General features: G+C 41.0%; 1 protein-coding gene across 1 annotated transcript in view; it reads left to right on the top strand.

The window, feature by feature from the left end:
- The window catches only part of CYRIB (CYFIP related Rac1 interactor B), a 132872-nt gene that overhangs the window by 105274 nt on the left and 14428 nt on the right, over positions 1–13170 (top strand). The window contains exons 6-7 of the mRNA XM_050941504.1: positions 3899–4004; positions 9092–9228. Of these exons, the coding sequence (XP_050797461.1) occupies positions 3899–4004; positions 9092–9228 (243 nt within the window). The remainder of the gene's footprint in view (positions 1–3898; positions 4005–9091; positions 9229–13170) is intronic.

The raw sequence follows: 13170 nt of genomic DNA, 5'->3' as shown, positions 1-13170 counted from the left end.
CAAACTTTGCAGACCTGAACAGCTCTTAATGCAAAGCTGACCACAACCTCAATGTTCATAGATTCCAAGGCCAGAAGGGACCATTGTGATCATTTAGTCTGACTGCCTGTTTAACGCTGGCCATAGAACTTTCCTAGATATTTAATTCCTAGAGCAGATCTTTTAGAAAAATATCCAATCTTGATTTAAAAATTCTCAGTGATGGAGAATCTACCACAACTCTTGATAAATTGTTCCAGTGGTTAATTATTCTCACTGTTAAAAAATTATGCCTTTCCGGTTATGCCTTATTTCCTGTCTAAATTTGTCTAGTTTCAACTTCCAGCCATTGGATCTTGTTATACCTTTCTCTGCTAGATTGAAGAGCCCATTATCAAATATGAACTGCCGGCACCACCCTGGTTCCAAGCCCCCACCAGCTAGCTCCCACGGGCTGCTCTTTCTGCAAGCACTGGACAAAGCAGGCAGTTGCCAAACAACGTTATAAGGGAGCATTGCGCAACTTTAAATGATCATGTTCTCTAATAGATGAGAAACATAACAATGAAACAATGTTAACCGGGAGGACTTTAAATGAGGAGTTATTGTATTGGGACACCATTGAGTAATCTGAGCGTGTCCACAATGATGAGAACCAGGGAAGGAGAGAGAAATGGAGTGTTAGTATAAAAAATCCCACCTTATATCTCCACGCTGTTAGAAATCAGCTAACATTTTTTTTACAAATAATAAGAATTAGTTCAAAAGTAATGAGTGAAACACAAGGTTTGCAGCAAGACATGTAAGAAAACAGTGAACAAGAAGTAAAACAATGTAGTAACCAGTGTAAATTAGACATTTGAAAACAAAAGTGTATCAGTTCACAAATATTATGCTGGAACATTAGACTTTCTAAACTTCCTGCCTGTTGGTATCTTACACAGCAACTCTTTCCAAGAGTGTCTATTTTCAAAACTTCATTATCCTTCCTGTAAGATATATGTGATATATGTACACTTCTCATCTAAGTTGACTGGGAAGGGAAGGTTAAGACTAGGAGACATTTTAAAAGAAAATTAAATCCCTCAAATACCTTACAGTATGGAAGAAAAAAAATCAATAAGATTGTTTGCATGCATTATGCTTCCTATTAGTTTTGGGGAGAAAGGAAATTACTCTAAACTTTAATATTTACTGCAGTAAAATGTTTCTAAATAATTTTATAGAATTAAATATACTGTTTATACTAAAATTCTGCATGAAATAACATATCTGAATTTCTCATTATATGATCTGAAAAGTACAAATGGCGTCACCTAATATTTGAATAGTGTTCCTCTTTTAAGCAAAATTCCAAATAGACTCATAGACTCTAGGACTGGAAGGGACCTCAAGAGGTCATCGAGTCCAGTCCCCTGCCCTCATGGCAGGACCAAATACTGTCTAGACCATCCCTGATAGACATTTATCTAACCTACTCTTAAATATCTCCAGAGATGGAGATTCCACAACTTCCCTAGGCAATCTATTCCAGTGTTTAACTACCCTGACAGTTAGGAACTTTTTCCTAATGTCCAACCTAAATCTCCCTTGCTGCAGTTTAAGCCCATTGCTTCTTGTTCTATCATTGGAGGCTAAGATGAACAAGTTTTCTCCCTCCTCCTGATGACACCCTTTTAGATACCTGAAAACTGCTATCATGTCCCCTCTCAGTCTTCTCTTTTCCAAACTAAACAAACCCAATTCCTTCAGCCTTCCTTCATAGGTCATGTTCTCAAGACCTTTAATCATTCTTGTTGCTCTTCTCTGGACCCTCTCCAATTTCTCCACATCTTTCTTGAAATGCGGTGCCCAGAACTGGACACAATACTCCAGCTGAGGCCTGACCAGCGCAGAGTAAAGCGGAAGAATGACTTCTCGTGTCTTGTTTACAATACACCTGTTAATGCATCCCAGAATCATGTTTGCTTTTTTTGCAACAGTATCACACTGTTGACTCATATTAAGCTTGTGGTCCACTATGACCCCTAGATCTTTCTGCCATACTCCTTCCTAGACAGTCTCTTCCCATTCTGTATGTGTGAAACTGATTGTTCCTTCCTAAGTGGAGCACTTTGCATTTATCTTTATTGAACTTCATCCTGTTTACCTCAGACCATTTCTCCAACTTGTTCAGATCATTTTGAATTTTGACCCTGTCCTCCAAAGCAGTTGCAATCCCTCCCAGTTTGGTATCATCCGCAAACTTAATAAGCGTACTTTCTATGCCAACATCTAAATCATTGATGAAGATATTGAACAGAACCGGTCCCAAAACAGACCCCTGCGGAACCCCACTTGTTATACCTTTCCAGCAGGATTGGGAGCCATTAACAACTACTCTCTGAGTACGGTTATCCAGCCAGTTATGCACCCACCTTATAGTAGCCCCATCTAAATTGTACTTTCCTAGTTTATCTATAAGAATATCATGCGAGACCGTATCAAATGCCTTACTAAAGTCTAGGTATATCACATCCACCTCTTCTCCCTTATCCACAAGGCTCGTTATCCTATCAAAGAACGCTATCAGATTAGTTTGACATGATTTGTTCTTTACAAATCCATGCTGGCTATTCCCTATCACCTTACCACCTTCCAAGTGTTTGCAGATGATTTATTTGATTACCTGCTCCATTATCTTCCCTGGCACAGAAGTTAAACTAACTGGTCTGTAGTTTCCTGGGTTGTTTTTATTTCCCTTTTTATAGATGGGCACTGTATTTGCCCCCTTCCAGTCTTCTGGAATCTCCCCTGTCTCCCATGATTTCCCAAAGATAATAGCTAGAGGCTCAGATACCTCTTCCATTAACTCCTTGAGTATTCTAGGATGCATTTCATTAGGCCCTGGTGACTTGCAGGCATCTAACTTTTCTAAGTGATTTTTTACTTGCTCTTTTTTTATTTTCTCTTCTAAACCTACCCTCTTCCCGTAAGCATTCACTATACTAGACATTCCTTCAGACTTCTCAGTGAAGACCGACACAAAGAAGTCATTAAGCATCTCTGCCATTTCCAAGTCTCCCATTGCAATACAAGCAAATGTTGTTCTTGATTGACATTGTTGAATAACTTGCTATTTTAGAACTCAGTTATACAGTTTAATTTTTGAACAAATGTTTTCCTGTAAAATGTGACAAAATACTGCAAAGCTAACTGCAATTAATATAGTATGTTTATATATCAAATGTTCTGACACAGCACTACTGTCAGAACACCAAAAAATCTCAACTACCTGAGATATCTAGTCACTTTTCCCTGGTGTCAAATTCTGCCAGGAGTATTACTTGATTGTATAAAAATTCCATGAGCTAAAGGTGGTTGGTTCTTCATCCCCATTACCTGATATTGATTGCTGTAGCTGAAACTAACTCTGTGTACTAGCCATGATCATCAAACTAGGATAAACTCATTCCCTTGGAGTATCCCGATAAAGCAGTTATTTTTGACCAAGTAGATTGTACTGTGTAAATTGGGTTTTTTCCGTATTTTAGGCAACTTAAAAATCATCTACATATAAGTAATTGTATAATAGCATTTACATCCTATAAAGTATCATGTTCAGAAAGTGTTATTAATTATTTTCATTGTGTATGTGTAAAGAATGTACATAACAGGTTCAGTATGTGATGAAAGATACCGCTTATAATTTTCAATGAAAAACTGACTCATAATAGAGCACTGCTTGCAACCATAATGTCCGGAGAAACTGTTCTCTTCCCACCATCTAAAGAATAATGCTCCCTTCTTTTTTTTTCCATCAGTACCTCTGATCAACCTCTTTTAATACATATTTCGAATGAAAGAAAACTTTCCTAGTCTTGATTCCTGTTGTTAAGTGAGGTGACTTTTTTCTTTCTCCATGTGTTCAATTTTCAAGGCAATACAGCATCCTACTGACGAAAAATTGCAGGAGAAGGCATGGGGTGCAGTCGTTCCACTAGTGGGCAAGCTAAAGAAATTCTATGAATTTTCTCAAAGGCTAGGTAAGTTGAAAGGTGATAAACGAATGACTTGATATCCTTCATACTAGCCAAAGTATGGCTTTGAGCCAAAGACTCAAAAAGTAACAGCAGAAATTTTTTTAAGTACATCAGAAGAAAGAAGCCTGCTAAACAATCAGTGGGGCCATTGGACAATTGAGGTGCTAAGGAGCAAAGACAGTAAGGCCATTGCGGAGAAACTAAGTGATTTCTTTGCATCAGTCTTCACTGCAGATGTGAGGGAGATTCCCACACCTAAGCCGTTCTTTTTAGGTGACAAATCTGAGGAACTGTCCCAGATTGAGATGTCTTTTTGGAGGTTTTGGAACAAATTGATAAACAGTAATAAGTCATCAGGATCAGATAGTATTCACCCAAGAGTTCTGAAGGAACTCAAATATAAAATTGCAGATCTACTGATTGTGGTATGTAACCTATTATTTAAATCAGCTTCTGTATCAGTTGACTGGAGGATAACTAAAGTGACACCAATTTTTAAAAATGGCTCCCAAGGCAATCTTGGCAATTACAAGCTGGTAAGACTAACTTCAGTACCAGGCAAACTGTTTGAAACTATAGTAAAGGACAGAATTATCAGACACATAGGTGAATGTCATTTGCTGGGAAGAGTCAACATAGCTTTTTGTAAAGGGAAATCATGCCTTACCAGTATATTGGAATTCTTTGAGGAGGTCAACAAACATGGACAAAAGTGATCCAGTGGATATAGTGTACTTACACTTCCAGAAAGCCTTGACAAGGTCCCGCATCAAAGTATCTTAAGCAGAGTAAGCTGTCATGGGATAAGAGGGAAAATCCTCTCATGAATCAGTAACTGCTTAAAAGATAGGAAACAATGAGTAGGAATAAATAGTCAATTTTCACAGTGGAGAGAGGTAAATAGTGATATTCCCAGCGGTCGATACTGGGTCCTTTGCTATTCAACATATTCGTAAATGATCTGGAAAAAGGGATGAACAGTGAGATGGCAATATTTGCATACAATACAAAATTGCTCAAGATAGTTAAGTCCAAAATAGACTGCAAAGAGTTACAATGGGATCTCACAAAACTGGGTGACTGGGCAACAAAATGACAGATGAAATTGAAAGTTGATAAATGCAAAGTAATGCACATTGGAAAACATAATCTCAACTATACATACAAAATGATGGGGTCTAAATTAGCTGTTACCACTCAATAAAGAGATCTTGGAATCGTTATGGATAGTTCTCTGAAAATATCCGCATAATGTGCAGTGGCAGTCAAAAAAGCTAACAGTGTTAGGAGTCATTAGGAAAAGGATTAATGTAGTTGGGGGTGGTCGTCCCTCCCCCTCTGGGTCAGAGGGAGGGCACTTTGCCTCACTACGCCATCGGGATCTCTGCTTACTCTTAGGGTAATTAGCAGGTTAGGTGTTAAACCCCCAGATAGGCAGTCAGTTCTGGCCCTTAGGCAGAAACAGGTTCTCCCGGGAGTGTGAATGCCTGGGTCCTTAGGCAGGGGCTGAACAGCCAACAGTCTATAACCCCTGGACTCCTTAATCAGGGACTGGGCAAACACTGTAGGTTATGCTCTGGGAACCAGCAGTCGACTGCAAACCCAGCATTCACTTAGCTCTGAGTCCTTGAAGCAGGGACAGAGCAACCCAATAGTCGATCAGCTCAGGGCTCTTAATGCAGAGCCAGATCAAACCCAGTAGCCAATTAGCTCTGGCCTCTAGTTGCAGAGCCAGAGCAAATCCAGTAATTGGGCATGCTAGCTCCGGTGTGCGACCATCGAATACGGGCCACTGGACTTGGTGTGAGGAGGCTGCCACCCCAGGAGTGGGATGGCAGGTGGGGTCCGGATGCTCCCTACTCCATCGGACTCTGACCCACGGTCCTAATAATAGCGGAGTGGTCCACCACTGGGTCAGTGGGAAATCTAGCCACAACACACCGACCATGCCTCAGGCAGATCTACAGCCTGACAGAGGTCGGCTGTCCCTAGACCTCTTCCTCTCCTCTCCTCGGGGTGTACCTAGATCAGCAGCACGTCCTCAGTCTCTTCTGGGTAGGTGGCCAGCAGCAGTCCTCGCAGGTCCGTGGCGGATGCAAGTTCCCCAGGGAGCAGGGTGCCGCTGGGCTCGGCAGCAGTGTCAGCGGCCAAGAAAGAACAGGATCTGTCTGCCTCCCTCAGTGTCTCAGTACCAGCTGAGCTGGAGGTCCCACTCTTTATACTTCCTGTTATCCCTTTCCAGTGGGAGAGGCGAGTCAGAACTGGCTCTGCTCACTTGGGCACGGAGGATGCTTCCTCCCACTCTGGCTCGGAGGGAGGCCACATTGCCTCATTACAGTTAGATAATAAGACAAAATATAATGTTGCCTCTATATAAATCCATGGTACGCTCACATCTTGAATACTGCATGCAGATCTGGTCACCCCGTATCTCAAAAAGATGTATTGTAATTGATAAAGGTACAAAGAAGGGCAACAAAAATTATTAGGGGTATAGAACAACTTCCATGACAGGAGAGATTAAAAAGACTGGCACTTGTCAGCTTGAAAAAGAGATGACTAAGTGGGAATATGATAGAGATCTATAAAATCTGAGGGGCAGGATAGCTCAGTGGTTTGAGCATTGGCCTGCTAAACCCAGAGTTGTGAGTTCAATCCTTGAGGGGGCCATTTAGGGATCTGGGGCAAAAATCTGTCTGGGGATTGGTCCTGCTTTGAGCAAGGGGTTGGACTAGATGACCCCGAGGTCCCTTTCAACCCTGATATTCTATGAAAATCTTAACTAGTGAGGAAAAAGTAAATCAGGAAATGTTATTTAGTCCTTCACATAATGCAAGAACTAGGAGTCACCAATAACGTTAATAGGCAGCCGGTTTAAAACAAAAGGAAGTACTTCTTCACACAGTGCACAGTCCACCTGTAGAACCTTTTGCCAGGGGACGTTGTGAAGGCCACAACTATAACAAACTTCGAAAAAGTTAGATAAATTCATGGAGGATAGATCCATTGATGGCTAATAGCCGGGGTGGTCAGGGATGTACCACTGTCTCCTGCATAGGAACTACCTTGCAAGCCTTATTTGCACAGAGGAGTCCATCTTAGACAGCATTCAGCACATGGCATTTGATCATACCAGGAGAAGAAGATGAGCATAAACACTAGAACTCACAATATTCTGACTGACAATAAAAACTATTTAAGAGTATGTTGCACAAACATCTCGTAGCGTATGATGTGACAATTGCCCAGCTAAATTAGGTAGAACCGGAGGCCTTCACAAAGTCCATTCTCCTCCTTCAATAAGTGGAGACTCGTTACATGACCTTGAAGGAGAGAGAGATGTAAGAATACTCTGTACCACAGTGGTCAACAGTTCTCCCAGGGAGAGTGACACATCTGCCAGGGAAGAATATCGATAGTGTGTAAATTGGTATACTTCAAAGTACATCACTGAATTACAATTTAATGCCCAAATGTGCTTCTACAGAAGCAAGGCAAAAGCCGTATGTTCTGTGTGCAAGCATGGCTTGATCAGCTACTATGCACTTTCCTACCAGTATCTCTCTGTTTCAGGATCATGATCAGAGATACTATGCTAAGTTCAAAAGTAACTCATAACACCAAACAGGTCCGAGACACTATGTGGAATGTGCCATAGCACTTCCCATCAAAAACTCATTGAAAGAGATTCCAATTTTTGTGCTGCACATGGAACCATCGCTTCACTCAAATTTGGATTTTGAGTAAGAAAATGTAGAGAAGATACACAGATCAAATTGTATTTGATTGTCCTCTAAAAGGTGCTTCACTTACTTTAAAACATGCACCGTTGCCCACTGTTGTAGAGGCAAACCAGAAAAGAAGGATAAAATATGTCACCCTCACCATACTGTGCTTCTTGCAGGAATGTGTTTCCATGAACTTTCCTCAGCTAGCATACAGTCATTGGAAACCTCTTGTGGTCTCCAAGAACATGTAGCATCTTCTTGCACCTGACAATGAAAAAATACAATCCATTAAAAAGTGAAATCTTAACTTAGTTTTACAGGCCTTAGAGACACAATATGGGTGAGGCAATATTTTTATTGGACCAACTTTTGTTAGTGAGAGAAGATTTCAGAATGTCCCTTTGAACTACAGTATTAAGAAATGGTAATTATCCAGTATCTTAAAGTGTCCCTTGTATGTTTAGCTGGAACTGCATCAGCTATAGAACTTTCAGAACTATTTGTGGTGGCTCTGTCTATTGAACAGTGTGCATCACTTCCACAATTACTAGCAAATTAGTGCTAAGTGCAGGATCATATTTCATGAATAAGGTAAACTCTGCTTTCTTCAGGCAATCTCATGTCACAGTCCTACCTTCCTCCACTCCACCCCCTGGAAAAAAAATTGTAGAGCAAAAATATTTGAAGGTCTACATAAACGTGTCTAAAGAACACAGGAAACTGACCACTTATATACTTAGCTTCTCACTTGTTACTGCTAAGGTTTAAAAGTTTCTTCATTCAGTCAACTGACAGAAGAGTTCTTCATTCTGGGTTAGTGGATTGAAAGATACTTAAAAATGCATCTTTTAATTAAGTAGATAATTTCATGACACTGTTGTTGTTTTTGTTTGTTTGTTTGTTTCTTTTTTAAATAAAATGTAACCTGCCAAATTTTGAGAGATTACTGCTTGGCCTCTAACTATTAGCTGCATTTCTAATTTTTTGATGTGGCCTTTGAAAATAGGGAAATTTTGTGGTCACTGTTAATTTCTGTTCCTTAACATTGAATAGCTTTTCATATAGCAATATTGGCTGACATTACCAACGTAAAGTCCATTTCAAAAAAAAAAATTGAATGTCGTCGTGTAACAACTTGAAAAATTAGTTTACTGTAGAATCCGGTAAGATATAAGCCCTGTATCAATAGCAATTCATGGGTAATCTCCAGTATAAATGCCCCATGAAAACCAATGATAACTTATTTGATCTTAAAACTCACTTTAGGTCATGGAATTACCATACATTTTAGCATTTTCAGTCAACTGCTAATATATAGTAGAAGCAGATACTGTTTCACTTGTTTTGATTTTCTTCATTTAGAGGCAGGATTGCGAGGTCTATTGGGAGCCCTGACAAGCACCCCATATTCACCAACTCAGCACCTGGAGCGAGAGCAGGCTCTTGCTAAGCAGTTTGCAGAAATTCTTCATTTCACACTCCGCTTTGATGAGCTCAAGGTAAATTTCCGTGCATTTTTAAATAGGCAGTTCAACTAAAAGGAGCCCAGGCCTGAGGTTTTGGAGAAAGCTGGGTTTCATTCCAGACACTGCTACAGACTCTGTGTGACACTGGGCAATTCTCTTAATCACTTTTGGTATCCCAGTCCTTCTGTGATGCTTCCTAATACTTAAAATCCTCAGATACTCTATCTAAATCATGAAAAGTTAATTCTTTTATTGAATACTAGCATTCATCAAATATAATGGAAAAATTGAGAATTGCTTCATTTGTGCAGTACAAGTTGCATATAATTGTCAACACTCATGGGCCAGATTCTGGAATGTGGTTGAATTGCACATTTCGAATGTCAGGGGCGGGCAGAGGGCAAAGAAAGTTTAAAGCTCACTTTTTTCACTCTCCTGGTCCTGCTGCAACGGTATGCGGGCTAGGTCCCCTTATGGCTACTTTAACATCAGGTTGCAATGGCCACAGGGTACTGAAAATGCAGCCAAGGATTAGTATAGCACGTGACCTTGTCATCAGCGCTGTTTTTCCTCTGACCATGCCTCTTTCCCTGCAATGCCAGCAGGAGTGAAAGAAGAGGGGTCAAAAGAATAAGAGCCCCATAAATTGGCTCTCTGCCATTTGAAGTTCACCCATACTCAGGTGAAATCCCCTTGGGCTGATTAAACTGACTGTAGGTCCAGGTTACACTGTCAGTGTGGTACAAAGTAGCTACACTGCCTCAAATTTGGCCCCATGTTCCTGAAAATAGTTAATATAATTAAGTACATGGAAGAAATAGTTGGCTAACATTAAAAGAGAAGAAAGCAATTAACAAAAGCTAGGAAACTTATGACTGAGATAGATGGTCTTTGGGTTTCCCTGGCTCTCGTCAATTTGCATGAAGCGAACTTCCTCCATATATATCTGTTCTGTGATTTCTTTACAGAGAGAGTACTTTCATTGTGCTTAAATCTCAAACTGTTTGCCTTTAAATTAAAAATTATTGCATGTAAGCAATACAACATTTTTGAAATTCTGTATATTTTTGTTTTTGATTGAAAAAGAACAAGAAATATTTTTGCCTGATCCATTTCCAGGTTTAATTTTTGAAAATAGGACTTTACAAAAATTGGGAGCACAAAACCTATTTGAAATGTAATCTCTTTCATTTTTCTGTTTTTGAATATTTTCAAACTGCCTACTAACATTGAACGCGAAAACAGAATTTTTACGTGGCATAAATATTAATGATAATGTGTTAGACCCTGATAATGAAGTCTGTACATAATGGAAATGTCAAGATCCATCAAGAATTCTGTAAATTCTTCAGGCAAGTACAGCCTAACACTATGTTACACTACTGCGAGATCGACCCTCTGGCGATCGATGCATCAGGGGTTGACTTAGCGTGTCTAGTGAAGACCTGCTAACTCTGTACTGTGCCTAGAACAATGGAGCCTGATCTCTCTTGGGGTCCCTAGTTGCTACTATAATACAAATAATAAAAAATATTTGTTTTCTTATGTTCATGTGGAATCAGTAGCTCCCAAATACCAATTTTAATTTGGGCTTTACAAAACCAAGAACTGGGACCAAGTTTATTTTTGTCCACAAGTAATTGTGCACTGGGGATATTTTCCAAACTATGGGCTTGTCAGCATTAGGGATTTTTGTACCATTGTTTCTACACCAATGCAAACCCCACAGTGTACATGTGCCGCTTCATTGTAAAGTGAGGTGTGTGCCAGTGTGTGACTTACTTCCTGGAGTAAGTCACCCTGGTGTAGTGCATCTGCACAGAGAGTTTACTTGAACGTTCCTTTGCAAGTGCAAAAATCCGTAATGCAGACAAGTCCTAAAGATGTATATTATTCCAGTTGCTCAAGACTAATATCAACCATCACAGGTATACTTAATCCTTCCTCAGTGCAAGGGGATGGATTAGATGGCCTCTTGAGGTTTCTTCCAGCCCTACGTTTCTGGGGTTCTGTGTGTCCCCATTTTAATCTGACATACCTCTTCATCAAGAGAAAATTGCTACCTCTGGTAATATAGATAGATACATACACACATACATTCTTATCCTATCTGATTTTCCATGTACCTGTAGCTTCCCAAAAACCAAGTAGCAATGGTCTAGACATAGTGATCTAATCCTATGGCAATAAGGCTGGCAAACTGGAGCAGATCAGAACATCCACTCTTCTCTCACATAGTTTTTATTCTGAAAAATTATGTAGATCAAAGCAGGAAATCTTACGTGCTCTAGGTACTTCTAAAGCAGTGGTTCTTCGAGAGGGAGGTCACTGTGCAGTGCTCCACTCCAGCCGATAGTGCATCCCTGCACCTTTTGTCGGAGAGTTTTGCAGCAGCGCCAGTACGGGTCACGCATGCGCGGTGCCTGCCTCGCGCGCCGTTGGCAAGTCATCTAGCATGCACATGACCTGGACTCCTCAGTTCATTTTCAACCATCCCTGGCCTGACACGGAGCTCAGCAGTCCCATTGAAAACCTTCATTTTTAAACAAGTTTGTTATTAGAGTTAGTTTAACTCTAGTTTAAACAAGTTTGTTATTAGAGTTACGTCCCTTATTTAAAATTTAAAAAAAGTTTTTTCTTTTTCCATCCCTTAGTACAGTTAGAATTAGGTTAGGAAAATGCCTAGTTCACCAGGATTTAAAAGATACACGACGTGCAGAGAGGCAATGCCTGTGTTAGATGGACACACTCAATATGTCCATTGCCTGGCGGAAGCTCACATTCCTCAGAAATGTGCCAACTGCAACAAACTGAAGACTAGAGCTTGAAGGGATAGAGACCTGAGACTTAAACTCATCTTGATGGAGAAGTCCTTAAGACCTGCCTTTGACCCAGGACAAGAACCCTCTTCCTGGCATAGGTCACCAGTCTCCCCACCACCAAGGTCCCCAAAGGCCATAAAACCTGCAAAAAATGGCCATCCTCTTAACCTCATAGAGAGCAGATCAACACAAAACGATCGCCAACCAAATCGCTCTCATCGGTGCCAGCCACACTGCTGCTTAGCATGTATGATACTCCAGGCACCTCTGGCATCGGCCACTCGGCAGCGGCCACTGGAACCTAGCATTATGGTGCCAAGGCTAAGGGCTCTATGCTGCCCACTTCCACCATGGCACCATCAGCAGCTCCAAAGGAGACTGCACCAACAACTGCTCCTATCACAAACTGCATTGGCATCGGCTCAGCACACCACACCACACCACCGATGCAATTGGGACCTTCCCCTCCAGCACCAAGGCTCTCAGCATTACACCATTTTCTGTACCACAAGGATTTGTTTGTATCCTCAACTCCCGAGTCCCCTCTCCAGACACCTATATTTCACTGGGGCCAGTAGTACCACACCAACATTTATCTTCGATAGCGTCACAGTTCTTGAGTGAAGAAGATAAGAATGTTGAAGGGGTATTTTCCCTTCACCATTCTTCCCCTATGGCTACTGGACCCCCTATGACCACAGCCCTCATATGCTCACGACATGCCACCATAGTATAGCCACCCATGGATGGCACCAACCATACCCTATCCTGATCACTGGCCATATTGGAACCCCTGAGGGGGGTCTTACAAAAGACACTATAGCAGGTGCCATGCCCACATATGGAAGATGCCAGATTCTTACCTCCACCTTCAGAGACTGTAGTGACAAAGACAAATGAACCCATGGCAGAGCAAGAAGAAGACACTGCTCCTGATGCCTCGCCAACCAACAACAATTCATCCTCACTGGGCGAGGCTGTTATGCCTCCTCCACCATAGTGGATGATTTTACCCTCTTCCAAGACTTATTCAAAAGAGTGGTCAGTGAGCTCAAAATTATTCTGGAGGAAGTGCCAGAAACTCAACACGAGCCAACTGATATCTTAGACATCTTCCTCCTCCAAGATAGCATAGCCCCATTGATTGGCAATC

The sequence above is a fragment of the Gopherus flavomarginatus genome, chromosome 2, assembly GCF_025201925.1.
Source record: "Gopherus flavomarginatus isolate rGopFla2 chromosome 2, rGopFla2.mat.asm, whole genome shotgun sequence".
Lineage (NCBI taxonomy): Eukaryota > Metazoa > Chordata > Testudines > Testudinidae > Gopherus > Gopherus flavomarginatus.
Note: the sequence above shows the minus strand (reverse complement) of the source record. Positions and strands in the feature narration are given on the sequence as shown.